This window comes from Condylura cristata, unplaced genomic scaffold, assembly GCF_000260355.1.
Source record: "Condylura cristata isolate star-nosed mole 26May11 unplaced genomic scaffold, ConCri1.0 scaffold00051, whole genome shotgun sequence".
In the NCBI taxonomy this organism is placed as follows: domain Eukaryota; kingdom Metazoa; phylum Chordata; class Mammalia; order Eulipotyphla; family Talpidae; genus Condylura; species Condylura cristata.
Genome location: NW_004567152.1, coordinates 422752 through 445052, shown reverse-complemented (window position 1 = coordinate 445052; position 22301 = coordinate 422752). Strand labels below are relative to the sequence as shown.

The 22301-nt window shown below is 47.9% G+C and overlaps 2 protein-coding genes and 1 long non-coding RNA gene across 4 annotated transcripts; all 3 read left to right on the top strand.

Moving 5' to 3' along the window:
- The first annotated feature begins 50 nt into the window (after nucleotides 1-50).
- LOC105854538 lies at nucleotides 51-6928 on the top strand. The gene is made up of 4 exons (XR_001146191.1): nucleotides 51-796; nucleotides 1877-1955; nucleotides 2883-2978; nucleotides 4593-6928. It is a non-coding gene; the product is annotated as an uncharacterized LOC105854538 (long non-coding RNA).
- A 6725-nt stretch (nucleotides 6929-13653) lies between these two features.
- On the top strand, nucleotides 13654-18941 carry TUBA3E (tubulin, alpha 3e). Its single transcript, XM_004694951.1, has 4 exons — nucleotides 13654-13918; nucleotides 14664-14812; nucleotides 15065-15745; nucleotides 18566-18941. Exons 1-4 carry the CDS (start codon nucleotides 13654-13656, stop codon nucleotides 18860-18862), a joined length of 1392 nt encoding a protein of 463 aa, XP_004695008.1. The 3' UTR covers nucleotides 18863-18941.
- Nucleotides 18942-19566: 625 nt separating this feature from the next.
- On the top strand, nucleotides 19567-22149 carry THAP7 (THAP domain containing 7). 2 transcript variants are annotated; one of them, XM_004694950.2, is made up of 5 exons: nucleotides 19567-19757; nucleotides 19930-20009; nucleotides 20392-20547; nucleotides 21096-21236; nucleotides 21445-22148. In XM_004694950.2, the coding sequence occupies exons 2-5, from the start codon at nucleotides 19930-19932 to the stop codon at nucleotides 22007-22009; spliced, it is 942 nt and encodes a 313-aa protein (XP_004695007.1). In that variant the 5' UTR covers nucleotides 19567-19757; the 3' UTR covers nucleotides 22010-22148. The 2 variants fall into 2 exon arrangements, with proteins under 2 accessions (XP_004695007.1, XP_012589687.1); XM_012734233.1 differs by lacking the exon at nucleotides 19567-19757 and adding an exon at nucleotides 19760-19807 and having other exon boundaries at nucleotides 21445-22149.
- Nucleotides 22150-22301: the final 152 nt, after the last annotated feature.

Here is a 22301-nt window from a genome sequence, read left to right as displayed (position 1 = left end):
TCAGGGCACTTATGAAGGGTCAAGCTGATGTTGAGTACCTGCTCCAGACATTCAGCTGGTGGGGAGCATCGGGCAGTGAGAAGATACATTGGCATTCCTGGGCATGTATATAGGCTGTTTAAGAACATGCCAGGATGGCACAAGGTATCTTCAGTGCCTCTGGTGCCAATCTTGTGAAGTCCTTCTCAGGGAATGGATGTTGCTGCCTTGCCCTCTGACAGGGGCTGACCTATGGGCCTCCCCACAAGATGGCATGTCAGCTGTCATCAAGTATACCCACAAGCACTCCTCCTTCCTTCTATCACAGTCCCCTGGATAGGTTTTAGCCAACAGCCTTCTCTGGAGCCTCCTCTGAGCTCCTGTGCTGCTCTGTGCTGGGGCACCTACCCCTGAGGGGTGCCCAAGTAGGCCTGGGCACTATGTCTCTGGCAGCTGCTGCCACGTGGCCAATCCCCACTCTCTGAGGCTTATTCACATCCACATCCACCTTCTGCACTATGTTTCTGGCCTTGGACTACACTGGTCACCACCAGCCAAGTCACATAATTTCCCTGGAACCTCTGCCCTTCCACACGTGGCCGATGTTCTTTACACCTCAGTCTCTTGGGCCCTGAGACTGTGGCTCCTGGCTTTCTCCACCATTTCATGTGATCCCATGGTGTTTCTATTTTGTGCTCCAGGCAAACATCTTCCTGAAAGTCCTGGACATCTCTTACAATGGTCTTGGAGATTCTGGTGCCTCTGCAGTAGGTGATGCGCTCAAGGCCAACAATGTGCTGGAGGAACTCAACATGAGGTGAGAATAGGGTGCTGCTTGTGTCAGTCTCCAGAGCCTGCAGACCATGGTCTCCATGGTAATCTTTCTTCTCTCTCACCGTTTAAATTCTCTAACCTACCACAATCAGCAGCTTGGGCCACAAGGAGCACCCGGATCTGTCCTTACTTGAGCTCATCATTTGTATGTTGGGGCTCATGTTTTCTACCACACAGGTAGCTGGTGTGAAGTGAGGCAACTTCAGCAGAGCCTGTGGGTGTATGTGGGTGCTCTGTGTTATGCTCTTCCCTTTCAGAAGCTGAATGTGGTGGGGCTGGGCAGGGCCTTGACAAGTGGGCCTTTCCCCATGCTCTGCTTAGCACATGACTGTTGCAGGAATGCCAAGCTGCTCTTCTAGCCTCTGGCATGGTATCAGCCTCAGTAGGTAACCAGAGCAGGGTCTGTAAGCCGAGAGAGGAAAAAAATGGAGACATCAGTCAGGCCATGGTCTCCTGTGGCCAAGCCCCTCCATGGGGGCTACTAGAGTGAGCAGGGCCTGCCTGCTGCAATCCTGCCCACCTTCCCTCCCATGGGAGGGCAAAGGCCAGAAGAGGCCATGAGGGGTGCTGAAATGCGAGTCCAGTGTTGAGGTCTGAGAAATCAGAGATGTGGGATTAGCTCAGGAGACAAGTGGCCAGAGCAGGGCTGAGGCCCAAAGTTTAGATCCAGGGGGCAGAGTGGGATGAAGAGGCGCAGATGTGGGGAGGAGTTTTGTAGTTTTCCAGAACAGACGCTGTTGTGGTCATAGATGCAAGTACTAGATGGGGCATACACATGGCAACTGCTTAGTTCTGAGGGCGACTGGTCTCTACCAGGGTGAAGGGTGCCTTGGAGATAGATTTTGGCTGGGTGATCTCCCACAACACTGAGAGCCACCAATAAAACATGATCCTTATCCACCATTTAGACCTAACCTCTCCAGGGTTCCCAGGGTATCTGTGGAGATGAAAAGTGAAACCTGACCAGCTGCCTGAGCCCGCAGTTCCCACTGTGACCTTGGAGTGGCCTGGCTCTGCACAGCTGTTTGCAAGGTAGCACAACACACCTGTCTTTTTGTTGCAGTAACAACCGCATCTCTGCAGCAGGCGCCCTGAGCCTGGGCCTTGGCCTTCGGGTCAACCAGACACTGAGGATCCTTGTTGTGAGTACTAGCTTAATGGGGGTGGGGGTGAGTTTGTACCCCAGCAAAATAGCAGTGGGAGATGCATATTCCAGAATCTAGATGGGGGTTTCAGGAAGGACATCTCCTGGCTTCCTCTTGTGACCACTCCTTCCCCTTGTCATCACAAACTGGAACCTAGTGCTTGTCCCACTTTCTCATATTTACCCTTCTTCATCTCTCATCTACAGAATGCTTAGGCAGCCTTCTCCTCCTGCTTTTCACTTTCCCTCCCTGAATTCTGTTGCTGGTCAGTTTCCAAAACTGCCTACCTGCCCCCAGGTGATTTTTCTAAAATAGAAATTTGACCCTGTGCCTCCCTGCTTTAAGCCTTTCGGTGTGGTTCCCTTTGGATAAATTCAAGCATAATAGTGCATCTTTCACACTCAGGGCCGAAGCTCCGCCTACCACTGTCCTTCCCTCCTACTGGCAGCTCATATCTTTCTCTCCAAGCTGCTCAGAATCCTTCATGCACAGCGCTTTATCTCTCCTCTGCTTTGCTCCTGCTGCTCTTTCCCACCTCAACCGTAAACTTCCACTCAGGTGTTTTATCCTGCCCCCCTCTACCTTTACCTCCCAGGTGGTGTTTGGGTGCACTATCTCATTGCACTGATCACACTGCATTCCCTTACCCTCCTTTCCCTCCAACAGGTAAGTGTTTTAAAGGTTGGGGTGTGTCTTGTCTATATCGTTGGCACCAGCTCATAGTCAGGCACTGGGTGGTCCTCAACCAGCATTCACTCCCTTCCTCTTCCTTCTCCTCCTTTTGTTTGAAGGAGACACCTTCTGAGCTGAGACAGTGGGGCCAATCTAAGCCATGTCATCAGATACCCCTCCTTCTCTTTTGCATTACTGTCTTACTTCCGAGGCTCAGCTTCTCTTAGAGTTGTGTGTGTTTGTGTTTCTTAGGTGTCGAGAAATCCTATGCAAAGTGAAGGCTGCTTTGCTGTTCTCAAGTCTGTCCAAGATAACCCGGTGTCTGCCATAGAACTGCTGGATTTCTCTGTAAGAACTTCTCACAAACTACACTTCTTATTAAATAGTCCTGTGAGATGTTCGTATTTCTTAGAGAGATGGAGGTCCCTGCCCAGATGGTCGAGTCCAAGTTCTAGCCCCAGGTCTGAAAGTAGGTCATTATACCACTCTGGCTCCGCTATACACCACGGATGACCGTACTGCCATGTACTCCTCAGGCTACTCCCAGTTTCTCTGTTAACTGAGAGAGGCTCAGCAGCATGATGCTCATTGCTTGCTGATGTTTAGATTTGCAGGTGCACTATTTGTAAGGTGATCCGCCTCTCTACCTGGCTTGACTGCCTGTTGGCGGATCAGGAAACTGGAAAATTCACTTGTGTGGCTGAAGTGGATTAGGCTCCTTTTTCATTAAGTTTCACCTTCTTAATATAGGAGGAAAAAAAAACCTGCCATTTTCCCCAGTTAAACTTGAAAGAGAGAATCCTCAAATGCAAACTATTAAAAGAAAGTCACAAATCACAGTTTATTCTTTTTTTGGTAACCATTGTTGTTTGCTTTAATTTTTATTTTAAACAATTTATTTATTCGTATATAGTTTACATCATTGTTCATTTTTTAAATGGTTTGCTTTCTTTTCTCAGGTGTAATCCCCATAGAATTCCCACCACCAATTCACCTGTGCACCATCACCACAGTCCCCAAATTACTGCTTATTCCTGCTTATTCTAATCCTGGTTTATTTCAACCCAAATTTGAGTAGAAGTCTTTCCAGAGATGTGTTTTTATAGTTCTGATCCCTCAGGTCTAGAACAATTGATGTCTAACGTCCTTATTGTTTCCTTCCATCTGCTTAGTCTCTACAACTCCAAAGCCAGAGACTTGTCCCTTGACCAGGTTCCTTCTGCTTTAAGAATTCCTGCCAGCACTGAATTCAAACATTCTTAAAAAACAAAAAAATGGAATGGCATATTTTAGCGCTAGAAAGGCACAGAGCAGGTTTTCTATGATCCGGGCAGATGGGTAGAGGAGAATCATGGAGCCCTCAGTGGCTTTTTCAGGCTTTTAATGATTTTTCTGCACCACTTGTAGTGAGGCAGCCAGGTGCAGGCAGGCAGGGAGGGGGTAGGCAGGGGGCCGGTAGGCTGGTGGAACTCCCAGCCTTGTGAACCTCCACTCTCTCTGCCATCTTCTCGCTGATCTCTACTGCACTCCCCTGCATGGCCCTCTGCAAAGGCTCCCCACACACCCCCAGCTGCTGCACCCCATCCTCTGTGATGCTGCCCTTATATGCTCAGTCTCTGGCTCAGGTGTGCCCACTCACACAGGCCCACAGCGCACGCCAGGTGCTGCCATCGGGCATGCGTGTAGGACCACAGGTGTCGATCATTGATGCTAATGGCGGAAAAATGGAAAAAAACTGATCCCTTCCATTTACTTAACACATATGAAATAGTCCTACCAAAATACATATTCAATAAATACAATGTAATGTTATTATCAGAAACTTTTAGTGTAATGAAAACAACACAGAATTTGGAATGAAACAGTCCCCCTATGGTCTTTGAGCTTTTGTGTGTTATAAGTAAAATGTTTTAAGTTCTCAGAAAGTGATAATGCACTGCGTGTTACTGGGTTTCTCCTCAGAATATCCAAGTGAACAGAGAGTTTGATGACCTTGCTAGTTCCATGAAGGTAATTCTCCCAGCACTTTGCATAAAGACTGCTGCTCATAGAGTGGAATACAAAAAAAAGTTGTTGCCAGGGTCTGACCCTAAATGACTATGGAGCCTTCCTCACCTCCCATCAGTCACTTCACCTTTCATGTTGAGGATTCTGGCTGTTGAGATGCCTTATTGCCACTTGAGTCTGAATTGAGTTTCCAGTTACCCATGTAAGTCCTGTGGAAACAACCTTCACTGTGACTTGACACCCTGTGACCATTGCACTAACTGGGACCTTCCTTTGCTCTCACTCATCACAGACTCATATTGTGTGCTGAAAATTGTGCTGGGCAGTGCATCAAAGGTGCCCAAACAACTTCTTTTCCTGTTGATCTACCTTGGAAGGCAATTGAAATAGAAGGAGATATGCAGCTGATATTCCCAGCTGAACATACAGAATGGAAGCTGACATAACTTTTTGGGAAGCCAATTTATTATTATGCATTCTAGACTGCCTGTGACCTCTGTTCCAATGGTCTGATTAATCTCATACAAGAAATAACCAGGGAAGGGGAAGCATAAAAAGATTAGTGCCCAAAGATGTTCATTGACATGCTGTTAATAAGCATGGAAATTGGAAATGGTCAAATGTCCAATAATAAGGGGTTGGTTAACTAAGATGTGGAACTCGGCAAATAGTAAAATCCAAGCATGTTTTTATTAATGTTACTAAATGTTCAAATAACATTTAACAACTTGTGACAATGCACATGATTAATGTTAAGTGAGAAAATCAGGATAAAAATATCACATGGTTTGTCTGGCAATCTTCACAAGCTAAAACATAGGGTTACCCTATGACCCAGCAATTCCACTCCTGTGGAAATAAAAATATTTAGTCCATACAAAGACTTATTCACAAATGTTCACAGCAGTAGTTTTCATAGTATCAAGAAGGTGAAATTGTCTACCAACAGACCTGTAGATAAATAAAATATGGTATAACCATATAATGAAATATTGTTTGGCTATAAAAAAGCAGTGAAATTTGGGGTGATGAATCTTCTAATTTGATTATGGTAATAGTTGCACAACTCTGTAAAGATACTAAAAATAATTGTATTGTATGCTTTAAATAGGTGAATTTTGAGGTATGTGAACTACAACTCAATTAAGTTGTTAAAAGAAAAAGGAAGGGATGGTAGGTGACAAAACATGGATAAACCTTGAAAACATTATGTATGTAAGTGAAAGAAGTCAGTCAAAGTCCACCATACTGAATCATTCCATGTGTATCAAATACCCAAACTAAGCAAATCTACAGAGACGAAAAGTACATTAGAGGTTGTCCACAGCATAAGGGATGGGAAGGTTGACAACTGGAAGATAGGGATTTCTTTGTGAGATCATAAAACTGTTCTAAAGTTGGTTGTGATGATGATTACACAACTCTGAATATAATAAAAACTACTGATTTGTATACCACCTTAAATGGGTGAATTGTAAAACATGAATTATCTTGAGAAAACTCTTACCAAAAAGTAATCTTATTGGACCCAAACTGTACTTTTAAATGTATGTACACAGGGCAGAAAAAGACCAAAACCCCCCAACCTATTAATAATGTTTTTTCTAGGTTGTAGGTTTATGGTTTTTTTCTTTGTTTTTATGCATTTTCTACATTTTTTACTTTGAGTGTTATTTTTATAATCAGAAAAATTATTAATGTCATCAAACAAGGGAGTAAGCCTAGGGCCCCTAGTTGTGATTTCTCCACAACACAGTCTGGCAAGCCATCACTCTACTGCTCCACCCACTGTAAATCAGAGGGATGGACTTAGGGGACCTGCCCCCAAGTGCAGGGGCCTTTTGAGACCCTGTGGTCAAGACTGAAAAGTGGGATTTACAGACACTGGTGATCCCAGGCAAGGAGTCAGCATATATTGATTAGTAAAAGAGCAAAGACCAAGGAAAGAAAGTTCTGGGGGTGGGAGGTGGAGGGGGAAACTCTCTGGATATGCAAGAGAGTGACTCTCCAAGGTGCTAGAGCTGGGGGTCTGTACAAGTTTTTCATTTGAGGTGTTGTAATAATGTAATCCCAAGGGAAAGGGAAGGTTCCAGGTTCTCTGCCCTACCCTACAGAAGAGTGGATCTGGACAAGGAGGTAAGCTAGAAGTGATTGGGAAAAGGGCTGGAGGCAGGAGAAGAAGCAGAGAGGTGGAAAGAAGACACATGTGAAGCGGTGCTTGTTTCCTGGCCTTGGACTTGTGCCAGGGACTTGGGACCATCAAAGAAACATCTGAAAGAGATGTGGGTGAGAAACCCATGGTTGGGGAGAGGGAGAGCTGACAACGCAGCCTTTATCTTGACTTGCATTTTGGTTTTGTGCTTTTCCTTCCAGACTCTCCTGGTCCCTTCTGTCCTCCTTTTAATGGTTCCCTGCCAGAAGGTGCTTTAGATGTAAGGCAAATTTTCAGATCTTAGTGGCTCTGCTTTGGGCCAACCCTGTTTGATCATTTAGCCATGAGGGGATAGGTGTTAAACTGGATGTTTAAATGGAAACTATTTTAACTATATTCTTTCTCCTTCTGTACACAAATTGTCTATATTGCACACTAATTGTATTAAAAGTTATGTTATTTTCATTGAAGATCATACACACTAGAGTATAATTTGTCTTGATGCAGCAGATGGAAGAACCTATTTAGAGCAGGCAGCTTTGGAGATCAGGGCCACCTCTCACTCTGCCTGATAAAAGTATGAGAACAAGGAATTCAACTTTATTGGCTGAGACAGCAAAGAGAGCGGACTTGGCAAAAGTCCAGTTGGGAGCACCAATCAGCTGCAGCTCAGAGGTCTGCAGGGTTGTGACCATCTCCAAGGCGAACATTTCATAGAGGTTATGTGCCCACAGCTCCAGTCTGAACTGATCTGGTCTCAAGATCTGTGATCCCCTGAATCTGTAACTCCTGCTTCTTCTAATAGCAGCAAACTTGATAAGTTATGGAAAGACCACTTAGAAATGGTTTAAAAAACAAAAAACAGGCTCTTCCTGGTGGCACAATGGATTAAATCACCGCATTATGAAGCTCTCCGAAGTCACTGCAGCACAACTTCGATCCTTGGCCCCAGAGCTGAACCACATGGCGTAGCAGACCTCTTCTGACCTGTCTACTGCTCCCCTCAGCAATGCACTTTGTCAATATGCTCCCCACTGTCTCTGGTGAATCCTCTCACCCACCACACCTCTGGCCTGTACCCCAGTTCTATAAGCATAAATAAATAAATCTTTTTTTTAAAAAACCACAATAAGCCAAGAGAATTTATGGCAGCAAGTGTCCAGGCCGAGAGCCATCAGGTTTTTAAACACTTGTATGTCAGAAAAATCTGCCCCTTGAGTCCTTTCCTATCCATGACCTGGGACTCTTCCTGACTCAACTCACTAGAACTTAAAGCCACAACATGGTACAGATTACAGTAAGTGCAAGGCATTGTTAAAGCCCCGAGGAAGGAAGGTTTTATAGACCGAATTGCGCTAGCCCCCAAATTCATGTGTTGAAATCGTAACTTCCAGTAGATAGGGAACATGTAACGTTAAATGAGGTCATACAGGTGAGCGAGGATAGGGTAGGACTAGTCGCTTTATGAGAAGAGGCACCAGACAACTTGTTCTTTCCACTCACACTCCACATGAAGATACAAAGAAGAAATCTCTGGAAGCCAGGAAGAGAGATTTCACAGACCTTAAGCTGGTGATGGGGTCTAGGAAGAGGTAGGAGATTGGGTGAGACAATAAGCATGGTACAGTAGGACATCTGCACACAAATATTGCTTATGGCCTGTCTGCTCTGAGTCAATTTTCCAGCCCAAGGACATGCCTGGAGGAGTGTGGTGCCAGTGCTATCTGAAGACCAGCCTCAGCACAGTGGGGCAAGCCTGAAGCAAGGTGTCCAGGAGGGCAGTTTAAGGAGCTCTGGAGCTGGACATCACAATCTCCTGCAGCAGTGAAAGCCTGCTTACTGCTGAACTCTTTTTGTTCAACTCACTATAAAAAGGCAGCTGGGGGTTCTCTGGTGCAGCGGGTTAAAGCACAGCACTAAGAAGCTAAAGCCACTTCAACATGAGGTCTATCCCCTGCCCCAGAGGTGATCCACATAGTGCGGCAGACCTCTACTGCCCTGTCCGCTGTTTCCCTCAACAGTGTACTTCCTCAGTCGGCCTGTTCTGCTCCCTGCTCTGAATCTGGTGAATCCTCTTACTGCCCCCACACCTTTGGCCTGTACCCCAGTGACTCCAGCATTATTAACCCCTTTGATGATGTACCATCATGCAAACTGAAAAGGGTTAGTGCCCTTGTCCCACTGTGAAATGCCTTTTCTCCCCATGCATTCTGAAAAGCTCTAGCAGCTCAGGATACTGTCCTGGGAAGGGGGTCAACAGAAGCAATGGGTCTTTGGTTAGAAGAGGCCTGCCATTCTTGGAAAGGAATGACGGGAGCAGAAAAGTCTGTTTGGTGGCAAGAAGTTGAGATATCTGGCCTGTACCCCTGTTCTGTGGGCATGTGCAGGGTGGCCGGGAGCTCTGCCGCGGGGGCACAGTGGAACTGCTGCTTGTTCTTTGCCTTGGCAGAGCCTCTGAGGAGATACCGCCACGCTGGATTCCTGAAGACCAGGGGGCGGTTGTCGGCACTACTCCACTAAAAGTTGTGCCAGAGCTCAGAGAAGTTTTGTTTATGTAGGTTTTATCACTAGGAAGTTAAAATGGAAACTTTGCAGTTATTTATTCACTTTATAACCATGCACATTGACATGACATAATAAATAAATATTAAAAAAAAAAAAAGGCAGCTGGAAGTGAAATGTTAAGGTGGTTTCTTTAGGATGTTAACCATCGGTCTTCCTGATTGTAGGCTCTCTGATTAAAGCACAACTTTAAAGATTCAATTCCTATCTCTACTTTATTGTCATTTGGTGGTGAGAGGTGGCTCAAACTTAGTTCTTTCAGTTACATTGGGACTTCTAGCTTCTTTAGAACTGTGAGAAAATAAAACTGTTAAGTCACCCAGTCTGTACTATTTGATTATAGCAAACAGCTGAGTAGGGAAACAGGCTTCATCCTCCCGGGGAGAAGAGGCAAAGAGGGTTTCTTCTTGTTTCCCTATCTCTGTTGTCCTTCCTCCTCCCTGCTGCAAAGGGCATCGTTCTTTCTTTCTTTCTTTCTTTTTTTTTTTTTTAATTTCTTCTTTTATTTTTTTAAGGGCATCTTTCTATACGCAGATCTGATTGTAGATCAGACCTTTCTGAGGCTTCCCAAAGTCTATAAATAAATTACAACTCCTCTGTGTGATTTGTCCCATTACAGGGTTCAAGTTCCCACTCTCTTCCAAGAAGGATCTGCTCAACACCCTCTAAGGAGTTGCCAGAAGAGGTGCCACTTTTTTTGTGATGAACTAGCAGTACCCATGACTTCTTCCCCCCGCCCCCCACTTTTTTTTGTCCCTGACTTTCTTAGGGCCATGCATATTGGATCCTAAAGAAAGTCAAATTGATCTTTATGAAATGGAACATCCAAGTGATTGGTCCAAAGTCCTCCAAAATAGTACCCCAAACCAGGCAGGGACGGGGACAGGGTTGTACCTTCCATCTCCTTTATCCCCAGAAGCTCCTTTCTCCTTTAAAAGTAGGTGAGTATTGCCGGGTCACTGGATGCTGGACGGGAAGAGCCTTTCTGCACTGGGGAAAACGTGGAAAAGAAAGCAGGAGACGATTTTGGGAAAGATGGTGGACCGGCCCTTTGGCAGGTAGTCATGCTCGAAACAAACTGAAAACGGAGCGGGTAGGCAAAAAGGTTAGCAGCATGCGGTCGTCGTAAATTACGAAAGGTCAGGCTAGGGGTTCGCACAGTTGGATATGTCCTGTGTTCCACTCAGGGGTGGCAGTGGAAGTTCCCACTTAAAAGTCCAAAAACTTCCTGGAGCGCCGGGCTCCACTCCTCCCTCAATGACTGTGCAGCCTTCCCGCCAAAACTCGCATCCAACCAGAAAGCGTCATAGTGCACCCGTTAAGCAAGAACCAATCAAAACTGGGTTTTCAGGACTGAGCCCACCCCTAGGCTCTGGGGACCAATGGCCAGCTGGGCACTGGCTTACCAATTCCCTGCTGCGCTCGGGTGCGGTGGCTGCAGCGGTTGGGCGCGCGCGGAAGGCCCTGGCGGTTGAAGTCAAGTAGCTGCGGGCCTGCGTTGGTAGCGGCAGCGAGAGAGCTTACCATGGTAGGGCCCCAGGGCTGGGCGGGGAGCCCTGGCGCAAGTTGGCCGAGTGGGAAACTATGGGGCGGACTAAGCCGCCTGTGAGAAGACCTTAGGGACCCGGGCTCTGCTGGGAGAGGCTGGAGACCCACGGGAGCCCTGGGGGCCGCATCACGGGGCCTGACTTGTCCTTCGGGTTTGTGGGTCCTGAGGGTAGTGGTGGCCCCAAGGTGGTTTCAGTGCAGAGGTGGGCATGTGCGAGGTGGCCGGGAGCTCTGCCGTGGGGCACGCGGGACCGCGGCTTGTTCTTGGCTTTGGCAGAGCCTCTGAGGAGACACCACCACGCTGGATTCCTGAAGACCAGGGGGCGGTTGTCGGCACCACTCCACTAAAAATTGTGCCAGAACTCAGAGAAATTTTGTTTATATGGGTTTTATCACTAGGAATTTATCGTATTTGAAGTTAAAACTGAAACTTTTCAGTTATTTATTCACTTTATAGCCACGCAGGTTGACATAACAGATACCCAAGTGTGCGTAGCCCAAGGTTTGTCATTTCTTTCAAGTAAAAATAGCCTTCCTGGGAAAGAAGAGCTACTTCAGCTGGTTGCTCAAACCAAATGTGTTTTTCCCATTTTGTCACAGTTAGTGATTGAGTAAAAGTAATCTTTTTGTTGCTGTTCCATCAAGGACATTCTTAAACTGGCTTTTGTTTGTTTTTAATACTCTGAAGAATCTGCTGAGGGGTGGTGCAGTCGGAGCTCAGACTCCAGCACTATTACCCCCTTTGATGATGCACCATCATGCAAATTAAAAAGGGCTAGTGCCCTTGTCCCACTGTGAAATGCCTTTTCTCTCCATGCATTCTGAACTGAAAAAGTTCTAGCAGTCCCGGATACTGTCCTGAGGAGGGGGTCAACAGAAGCAATGGATCTTTGGTTAGAAGAGGCATGCTATTCTTGGAAAGGAATGACGGGAGCAGAAAAGTCTGTTTGGTGTCAGGAAGTTGAGATATCTGGGTAGGTAGGGTACAGTGTCATCTGCCAAGATAGGAAGAGAGGCATTGATGTGGAGTGTGAAAAAAACAGGAAGTTTCAAGTTTTTTTCAGCAAAGACAGCTAAGTAAAGAGGTACTAATTTTAATGCTCCAGGTGAAATTGGCAATGAGAATTTATCATGCCTTCTGGTGAAAGCTAGGAATGATTTCCCTGACTGGTTTTATTAGTTTAATTAATCAAATCCAAATGTCCTTGTAGACGACTCAGCTCCCAAGTCCTTATTTTGTAAAGAAAGAAATTGGGGGATTTGCCCAGGTCACAGAGCTTGCACTGATCTTATGGGGGCTGAGTGAATAGAATGCCAAAGCAGGCATCTTGTGAACTTGAATATCTGCATCTAATTAAGGCATTTAAATAACCTCATTTTGAAATGATTGTGTTTGGGTGTATTCTAAAGTGTTAATGAATTCCTTTTCTGGATGAATGAATTCCTTGTCAATGGAGGTCTTTCTAGAACTGAATGTTCCCTTTTTGGGATGTGGTGGAGCATTTGCTTCATTACATTAACTTTGATGCCCTTGATAATTCTGAGATTTGATGCTTATATAATACATTCTGGAGGTTGTATGTTTGAATTTTAAGTGGATAGACACCTCAGTTTCATTTGATCTCATATTTGTGATAATGATATGTTTAAAATGGAATAAGTGATTTAGTGATTGCATAGTTAGGCTTCTGACAGAAAAGTAATGGTTCATCCAGAAAAGGTACTATTTCTAAAGATATGAGTAGTGCTTAAAGAATTAACAAGGTACAGAGCAGTTTGTACATCATTTGTGATGTCTAGCCACCATTAACTCCTAGGTTTGAAGACAAGGATGTGGGGAGGAAATGGATACAGAATAAACTGGGCTGCTTTATGAAGAGAGTTACTGCAGCTATTTATGGCCTTGATAAACTGACTTATGCAACATATGGCAGTATGGGAGAGAGGGGCCCGGGAGTAAGCACCCTCACCACACCTTCCTCTAACTTCCCAGTCTAGCTGCTTGACACTGGCCAAACCAACCAGCAGCCAGACGACAGAGCCTTTGATGCAACCCATATTACTCAGCCTCTTGGAGCATAGAGCAGGATTGGGAACAATCAAGGGTAGCTATGGAGGAGCAGAAGGGAGGCATACACACAATAACCACCAGCATTTGGGCCGTGGCAACCTGTACGCAAGTCTTTTTTCATTACTTGACTCATTACCTTTTAGTTTATCCTTAGGTCAGGATATAATCAGACCTGTTATATTCCTTGGATAATTGCTGCAGACAGCCATGTTGGGCACTTTACTATTTAAATTAATTGGCTTTCAAAATAACCAAGTGGTTTTAAAATAACCTAATTTTGTATTGTAGCAAAACATTAGGGTCCGAGTAACTTAGCATTTATTACCTAGGGTGGGTCTGAGAAACCTTCACAACTGACTTTGTTTTACAGAGCAGATCAGCTCTTTCTCTGGTTTCACAAAGATAGGAGGTTCACTTAAGAATCATTGCTGTAGACCACTATAACTTAGAGACATTCTGCAGGGGAGGAGCAGGGAAAAGGTACAAAACAAGGGTGGGAAGAGTACAAGGGACTAAGGTGATGATGCACGGGTGAATTGGTGGAAGAAATTCTAAGGGGTACTATGCCTGATGTAAAATATGTACAAATAAATATTAAAAAAAAAGAATCAAATGAGATAGGTTTTGAGGGCCCTAACACTGAAGCAAACAAAGATATTACATTATATTATGCATGCCATATAATGTCAGTAGCCCTGAAAATAAGTTTATGTTCTGGTTCCCAGCGCGAGTGCATCTCTATCCATGTGGGGCAGGCGGGTGTCCAGATCGGCAACGCCTGCTGGGAACTGTATTGCCTTGAACATGGGATTCAGCCCGATGGTCAGATGCCAAGTGACAAAACCATCGGTGGTGGGGATGACTCGTTCAACACGTTCTTCAGCGAGACGGGAGCTGGCAAGCATGTGCCCAGAGCAGTGTTTGTGGACCTGGAGCCCACCGTGGTTGGTAGGTACTCAGACACTTCGACAGCTTTCCCGTCTAAAGCCCTCTCCCCACCCCCACCTCGCTAAAGCCCCTCGTGTGCTCCTTTGAATCACTCTTCAGAAGGATAGGACACATGGATAGGCGGAAGTGCTCGGCCGTGTTAGGTGACAAACAGAAAGGTTTGCTTGCAGTAAATTTGGGACTCTGGCTCCTGGTTTAGAAAATCCTCAAGTGGAGCAGAAGACTGCTTTGTCAGCAGCGGGGTGGCTGATGATAGACCAGTTAGTGGCTCCTTCAGCCCCAGTCGAGTAGGGATGCAGACTGTGGATGCTGGTCCCTGTAATGCCAGGCTCCCTGTCCTGCTAGTGCATGAGATTCTTGACCCATGTTTGAGACATAGAAAGGTTACGTGGAGAACATTCATCATGTCCCTCCAGGTTAGAAACCCAAGGATTGCTGCAGAAAGCGAGAGCAAGTCCTTTCAGCTGCCCCTTGGGAGGTGACAGACTGTCATCCTAAAGCCGGTGAGATGAAGGCCACACAGGGTGCACTAAGTACTGCCTGGCAGAAGTCGCACTGACCTGGTGTGTGATGCACAAGGAGAGTGTGGGGTGTGAGAGCTGTCCCCATCTTGGGAACTGGGGAAGTTGTACAGTGAGTTGCCAGAATAACACGTGCTTAGTAGGAGAGAGCCGCCCCCGAATCTCTGTTCTGGTGGGTTCAGAGTGGGCCTCAGAGATCGGCAGCACATGTGTCCTCTCCTCAGATGAAGTGCGCACAGGGACCTACAGGCAGCTCTTCCACCCGGAGCAGCTGATCACCGGCAAGGAAGACGCAGCCAATAATTATGCCAGAGGCCATTACACCATCGGCAAGGAGATTGTCGACCTGGTCCTGGACCGAATCCGCAAACTGGTGAGAACACCGGGAAGGCTTTAGGACTGACAGGTCACTTTGGCCAAACACAACCTGACTTTGCAGTGTGACCGCAGCATGTCTACTTGTTTAGCGTCTGCTCGGCTTTGCGTCTGAGCGTGCTGCGTGGCACTGTGGATGATTTGAGTCCATAGACACGCGGAAAGGAACACTTGGGGGTGACCCTGTTGGAGGGCAGCGGTGTGGTTGCTGCAGCTGTTGACCCTGGCTTCTCATTTCGTTTGCTCTCAGGCGGACCTGTGCACGGGGCTGCAGGGCTTCCTCATCTTCCACAGCTTCGGGGGCGGCACCGGCTCCGGGTTTGCGTCTCTGCTCATGGAGCGGCTGTCGGTAGACTATGGCAAGAAGTCCAAGCTGGAATTTGCCATTTACCCGGCGCCCCAGGTGTCCACGGCCGTGGTGGAGCCCTACAACTCCATCCTGACCACCCACACGACCCTGGAACATTCCGACTGTGCCTTCATGGTGGACAACGAAGCCATCTATGACATATGTCGGCGCAACCTGGACATCGAGCGGCCCACCTACACCAACCTCAATCGTCTGATCGGGCAGATCGTGTCCTCCATCACGGCTTCCCTACGCTTTGACGGGGCCTTGAACGTGGACCTGACGGAATTCCAGACCAACCTGGTCCCGTACCCCCGCATCCACTTTCCCCTGGCCACCTATGCCCCGGTCATCTCAGCGGAGAAGGCCTACCACGAGCAGCTGTCTGTGGCTGAGATCACCAATGCCTGCTTCGAGCCGGCCAACCAGATGGTCAAGTGTGACCCTCGCCACGGCAAGTACATGGCCTGCTGCATGCTGTACAGGGGGGACGTGGTCCCCAAAGATGTCAATGCGGCCATTGCCACCATCAAGACCAAGCGCACCATCCAGTTTGTGGACTGGTGCCCGACTGGGTTTAAGGTAGGCCTGGGTGACGCTGGGTGGTTTTCCCCGTTGGCAGGCAGCAGACCCTGCGATAGCACGCTGCCCTTTTCTGCACAATGCCTTTTTTTCAGGTCAGCTCAGTGTAGAGGGAATGACCTTACTAATTAATTTGCTGAGCACCTTATTCAAAGTAGTTTATGTGACCTTTTGCTTACAATTCTGTAATATCCATACTTATATTTTGTGCTTTAGACACAGACTGGTAGAGCTTTCATATATAAAGATTTCACTGGCACAGTAGGAAAGCAGTAAAGGAAAGCAGTAAAGGAGGGTCTACTGTAGAAGCAGTCCATCTTCTACATTTCTGCACTGCTCATCTAAAAATATTTGTGAGATCTGGTATGTTTTGTACATTAGAAATGGTATTTTTAACTTAAGTCAATTGTCATTGCATTTTAGGTAGCATTGGTACATATAATTTTTTTAAAGATTTATTTATTTATTCATACAGAATTGGGATACAGGCCAGAGACGCAGAGGCTGAGAGAATTCACCAGAGGCAGAGTGGGGAGCAGAACAGGCAGATGGACAAAATACACTGCTGAGGGGAGCAGCAGGCGGGTCAGGAGAGGTCTGCCACGCCATGTGGTCACCTCCGGGGCAAGTGGGGATCGAACTCATGCGGAAGTGGCTTAAGCTTCTTAGTGCTATGTTTTAACCCGCTGCACCACCAGGGAGGGCCTAAATATAATTTTAAATTCATTCTTCTCTTAAGGTATTGGTGGCAAAAGATGGTTCACAGCTGTTCTCCTACCAGATTGGGAATACTGCCTTAAGTGCAAAATTACATTGTAATTAGGTGGCTCCTTCAAGCATGGTTAGTGACAGAATGAAATGTACCAAAGGAAAGCAGCATATACTTATAGATGCCAAGTAATGGAATATCTGGCCTTGGACTATTATTGTTACTAGTGAGGTGCCCCACTATGCCTGAGTTTGTTAACTTTGTGCCCTAGTTTTGTTCAAAGCTTTGTTTACCCTTGTTTTCTGCATTAGATAAAAGTATGTCCTGACACATTTGTAAGTCCTAGTGAATGACTATGGAGTTAAAAAACCAGTATAATTCCAGATGAAAATGAGAAGTAACAGAAGTTGTGAGACTTTCTCCCATTCAGAATAACTCTACCTTGCCTCTGACTACACAAAAGTTATTGAGCCTGTCTGGCCTTTGGTCAGTCCAGTTTTAAGACACCTTGATGTATCAGATTGACATTTAAAGTGACACATAGCACAGGTTTCACCAGATTTGTGAACATTCATTAACTCTTACATTTGTAAATCTTACAAGTTATTGTTTGGAATCGAAACCTTCCTTCCATATGTCTAGTTATCATGCTCTTGACTTGAGCAGAGGGAATTTTCTTCCATTCACTCACTCAGTGACCTGTGAAGGTTAAGACATCCAAGGCAGCCTTTAGGAGGTACTGTGAGAGGCACTGTGCCTTGTCCCCATGTTCCTCTCTTGAATCTCTTGTGATTGTGAGCCAGTAAGGAGGTCGCTCTGTGGCAGGTACATATATTGAACCTTCTACTGTCCCCGCAGGAGATAGTCTAGCCCCAGAGCACCATGTTGAATTTTCACTTCTCTAAGTTCCTAAGTGTGATTTCATCATCTATTTGCTTGGGGATAACTTTACTAAAAGACTGAAAAACGAAAGGCCTCTTCCCCTTCCCCAGAGGTGTTTGTGCTTAAAGAGATATTCTGTGAATATTCATGGTATATTAGGCTTCTTGTTTTATGGGTGATATCTAGAGAGGCCAGCAAGATGAGCAAAGGTTGCATACTCCTTTCATGAAGGTGACAGACTCAAATCGGTGCACACAGGTGGCCAAAGAGAACAGGGAGCTGGCAACACTCCCAGTTGGAGAGTGCAGCTCGCCTGGCTTTAGAGCTGTAAGAGGGCACCCCTTGGTCAGGGTGAGAACCCCCTATGCTGCTTTCTGCCCTTCCCAACTCTTCTGGTGGTTGGCTCTGTGCCTGACTATTGCAAATAGGCATCTGCTTCAAAGGAAAGAGACAAGAGACTCAGCACACTTTCAAGTCTCCCTAAGACTCTTGACTGTTTACTACTCTACACTACTCTACAGCTCTTTTTTTTTTTTTTTTTAAAGATTTATTTGTGCATACAGAACTGGGGTACAGGCCAGAGGCTCAGGGGCGGCGAGAGGCTTCGCCAGAGACAGAGTGGGGAGCAGAACAGGCAGATTGAGAAAGTACACTGCTGAGGGGAGCAGCGGGTGGGTCAGGAGAGGTCTGCTGCGCTATGTGGGTCACCTCCAGGGTGAGGATCGAACTCATTCGGAAGTGGTTTTAGCTTCTCAGTGCTGTGCTTTAACCCACTGAGCCATCAGGGAGGGCCTCTACAGCTCTTTTAAACATAAATCTTCACATAGGAAGATTTATAGCTAGCTTTTAAGTATACAGTATATTTTGAACATAAACTAGGATAGATTTCCTGTTCTCTTGCATGGTCATCATACATGTAATGTTTCATTGTGTGGGTATATAATTTATATTGCTCCCAGTGATGGATGTTTGCACTTTTGCCATTACAGTGCCTAAATACATAAAAATCTTTATACAGACATGTAGCTTTATGCTCTTAATTGGGTAAATTTAAAAGTGAAAACAGGGTCAAAGGATATTAAATGTTAATAGATACTGCCAAAAAAATAAAGAACCAGTTTCTAAGGGCATCGTTTAATCTTGGTCCACACAGCTTGTTTTTAAAAAATAAGCTACCACTTATGAGGCCACAGTATAAATTTCACTCTTAAACCTTTCTCCCCTGGCAGGTGGGCATCAACTACCAGCCCCCCACCGTGGTCCCTGGGGGAGACCTGGCCAAGGTGCAGCGGGCTGTGTGCATGCTGAGCAACACCACTGCCATCGCCGAGGCCTGGGCCCGCCTGGACCACAAGTTTGATCTCATGTATGCCAAGCGAGCCTTTGTGCACTGGTATGTGGGGGAAGGCATGGAGGAAGGGGAGTTTTCCGAGGCCCGGGAGGACCTGGCAGCTCTGGAGAAAGATTATGAAGAGGTGGGTGTGGATTCCGTGGAAGCAGAGGCCGAAGAAGGGGAAGAATACTGAATCGAAGAATGTGGCTGGCAGCCATCCCTTTGCATCCTCCCCACTATAACAAGATGTTTACCTATTAAAGTTTCTATATTGAGGCCATCTCTGTTACCTATGCTTCACATTGACAAAATTTCCCATCCAGATATCTGCCTTTTCCAAGTGAATTTCCAGGGAAAAGATACTTCTTTCCTCTCAGAAATAATTATGTACACTTTGACTCCCCCCGCCCCCAAAAAACTTAAAATGGCATGGCTGAGTGAATTAAGAAAAATTGCTTTATTTTTAATTCAAACATTCTTAGATCCTTCTCAATGTTCTTTGGAGAACTGTAACCTGGTTGGCTTTTTCTGTAGGCGGCAAAGCTGTTTTCACCACTTTTGGGAGGGGTCAAGGAGGCAGCCACCGTCCCGCCCTCTCCACCCCCCCTTAATTCCTCTACACAAACTTAATTCCTAACACCTTTTCAAAGGTCTTTATACTCTGTCCCATCTGGAGATAAACTTCTGCACAACACGTTTTTCCAAAATAAAGTGGCCACTGCTCAGCCTTCCCATTAGAGGCACCTCTTCGCGTGTAGGCTTCGAGCACTGGGTTTTGGCAGGTTCGTTTGGTCACGCGTGGCGGCACCTTTTTGAGGAAGTTTCTTGCCGCAGGGGTAGGCGTGGGGCGTATGCGGGGGCGTGGCGCCACCGAGGGCGGCCGCTAGTTCCGCGGAGCGGAGAGGAAAAGGGGCGGCAGCAGTCGTTCAAGGAACCTGGGACCAGGGCGGGGCTGGGACCCAGCGCCCGCCGCGTCGAGGGCGCGCCCCGCCTCCGGGCGGCAGGCTCGCGCTTCCGAGTTTCTATGGTATCGACTTCCGCCGCGCGCCACTCCTCGCGAGACTTCGGCGGCGCAGCAATGGCGAGACGTGAGTACAGCTGAGTGGAGGCTGGAGGACGGGGCTGGGACGCGGCGCGGGTGAGAGCGGGTCGGATGAGACCCCGTAGGTCAGGGCCGCCTGGCGCGGAGCCGCGGCAGGGGGCGCGAGGTGCTTGGGGCTGCGAAGGCAGCCCGCGACCAAGCTCCCGCCTCTTCCCCAGATGCCGCGTCACTGCTCCGCCGCCGGCTGCTGCACACGGGACACACGCGAAACACGCAACCGCGGGATCTCCTTCCACAGGTCAGCGCGCGTGCGTGCTGGGCGCGAAGGTTCGCGCGCGCATGCTCCGGTTTAGCCTGCGTGGTGGAGACCGCCTGTGCCTGCGCCCTTTGGTTGGGGCAAGCCACGGACGGGGGTGGTGAGAGGGTGAGGGGGGCGGGCCTGGTGGGCCGTGCCTAGAGGGAAAAGGGAGCCGCGGAAGACCCACTGCTCTCTGACGCTTATCTGCCAAAGGAAGTGGTGCGGGGGGGAGGGGAGGGGAGGAAATTCCTTTCCTTTTTGAGGCCTGTTTACTTTTATGTGCCTAGGCGGGTGGACAGAGCCATTTCTTCCCATTAGGGGAGCTTGGGCAACATGAACCAGGGCTGCAGGCAGTCTGGCGCTCAGGCTTGTGACTTTGCAGACTTCCCAAGAAAGACAACCCAAGGCGAGGCTTGTGGCTGGCCAATTGCCAGCGGCTGGACCCCAGCGGCCAGGGCCTGTGGGACCCAGCTTCTGAGTACATCTACTTCTGCTCCAAACACTTCGAAGACAACTGCTTTGAACTAGTGGGCATCAGGTGAGCCTCCTCTACGGGCAGCATTGGGGCAGTGGCCATTCAGGGACAGCTGTAGGGCCCAAAGAAGGTGAAGAAATCCCTGGAGTAGATGGCTCCATGACAGTCTGCCAGGCAGACCTCGTTCTAAGGGTCACTGCATCTTCCCAGCCCCACACCGTAACTTTCTCATCTAATAAACTCACCCTTTCAGGATTACTGCTCCAGACACAAGAGAAAACACCTGCCTTTCCAGAGGGTGTTTCTTAGATTGCCGGCCCTCCCAGCACGTACATAAAATAATTCTGGTCTCCATGAAAGCTGGTTAACCCAGTTGTGCTGGTGGAGCCTTTCTACCCACCTTAACTTTGGGAGAAGAGTTTGGTGTAACTCTCCCTAATTTGGTATTCTCCACACTAATTGTCTGCAATATGCTTTCCCATCGCCCACAGAGCTAGTACTGGGGAGCCCACCTCAGGGTGCTGGAAGCATGATGGCTCCAAGCCCCTGGCACGTCAGCCTGGGTTGTCAGCACTTGCTCTCCATCTCATCCAGGCTGCTTTCACTTACAGTGGGTATCACAGACTGAAGGAAGGGGCAGTTCCCACAATATTTGAGTCTTTCTCCAAGTTACATCGGACAGCCAAGACCAAGGGGCACAGTTACCCAGCTGGCCCCCCCAACATCAGTCGGCTCCAGCGAGGCAGGAAGCGGTATGTGCTTTGGCTGGAGGAGGGGAGGTGTAGTGGTGCAGGGGGGCAGTACTGCCTCCCTTTAAGTCTTTGGAACTGGACTTTTGGGTGTCTGCCAGCAGCCTTGCTGGCTAGGGTTCTAATTTTGTGGAGCAGATTTAGGTGGGTAAGTGAAGTAGAGCTTAATAAGCTCTTGACCCAGCCTGCCAGTCTCTCTCTCCCTTCCCAGCTGCACTGAGGGCCCAGGGCCCATGACTCCATTTTCTCCACCCCCTCCTGCTGATGTTACCTGCTTTCCTGTGGAAGAGGCCTCCGCACCTGCCGCTTTGCCTGCCTCCCCTGCTGGAAGACTGGAACCTGGCCTCAGCAGCCCCTTCTCAGACCTCCTTGGGCCCCTGGGTGCCCAGGCAGATGAAGCAGGCTGCAGTGCCCAGCCCTTGCCAGAGCGGGAGCCAGAGAGGCAACCAGTTCCTCTGGAACCTCGGCCGGTCTCACCCTCCGCTTACATGCTGCGCCTGCCACCACCTGCCGGAGCCTACATCCAAAATGAGCACAGCTACCAGGTGGGCAGTGCCCTGCTCTGGAAGCGGCGGGCTGAGGCTGCACTTGATGCCTTGGACAAGGCCCAGCGCCAACTACAGGCCTGCAAGCGGCGAGAGCAACGGCTAAGGCTGCGGCTGACTAAGCTGCAGCAGGAGCGAGCTCGGGAGAAGCGGGCGCAGGCAGATGCCCGCCAGACTCTGAAGGAGCATGTACAGGACTTTGCCATGCAGCTCAGCAGCAGCATGGCCTAAGTGAGGAGGTGCCTATCAGGACTGTCGCCGCCTCTACCCTCAGAATCCATCTGAAAAGGGACCTGACCTAAGATGCATCACCAGATCCACCAGATGCCATAATAAAGTGGATTCTAGAAGGAGCCCTGATAATCTGACTCAGCTGGGGGGTTTGGGCTCCTTCCCTGGGTACCAGGCTTATTCCCTCAGAAAGTAGTTATAGCCCCTGAGGAATCAGACCTTGGAGTCATCTTGACTGTGGAGAGCAGAAGCATAAGCCACCATTGAGGCTTATAAGGGGACAAGATGGTAA

Excerpts from the sequence above, each read along its gene's own strand:
- TUBA3E (XM_004694951.1), top strand. The coding sequence starts at position 13,654 with ATGTCAGTAGCCCTGAAAATAAGTTTATGTTCTGGTTCCCAGCGCGAG. Across the intron at positions 13,919-14,663 it reads CCTGGAGCCCACCGTGGTTG|ATGAAGTGCGCACAGGGACC; the intron begins GTAGGTACTCAG and ends TCCTCTCCTCAG. Across the intron at positions 14,813-15,064 it reads TGGACCGAATCCGCAAACTG|GCGGACCTGTGCACGGGGCT; the intron begins GTGAGAACACCG and ends GTTTGCTCTCAG.
- THAP7 (XM_012734233.1), top strand. The coding sequence starts at position 19,930 with ATGCCGCGTCACTGCTCCGCCGCCGGCTGCTGCACACGGGACACACGC. Across the intron at positions 20,548-21,095 it reads TTTGAACTAGTGGGCATCAG|TGGGTATCACAGACTGAAGG; the intron begins GTGAGCCTCCTC and ends TTTCACTTACAG. Across the intron at positions 21,237-21,444 it reads CTCCAGCGAGGCAGGAAGCG|CTGCACTGAGGGCCCAGGGC; the intron begins GTATGTGCTTTG and ends CTCCCTTCCCAG.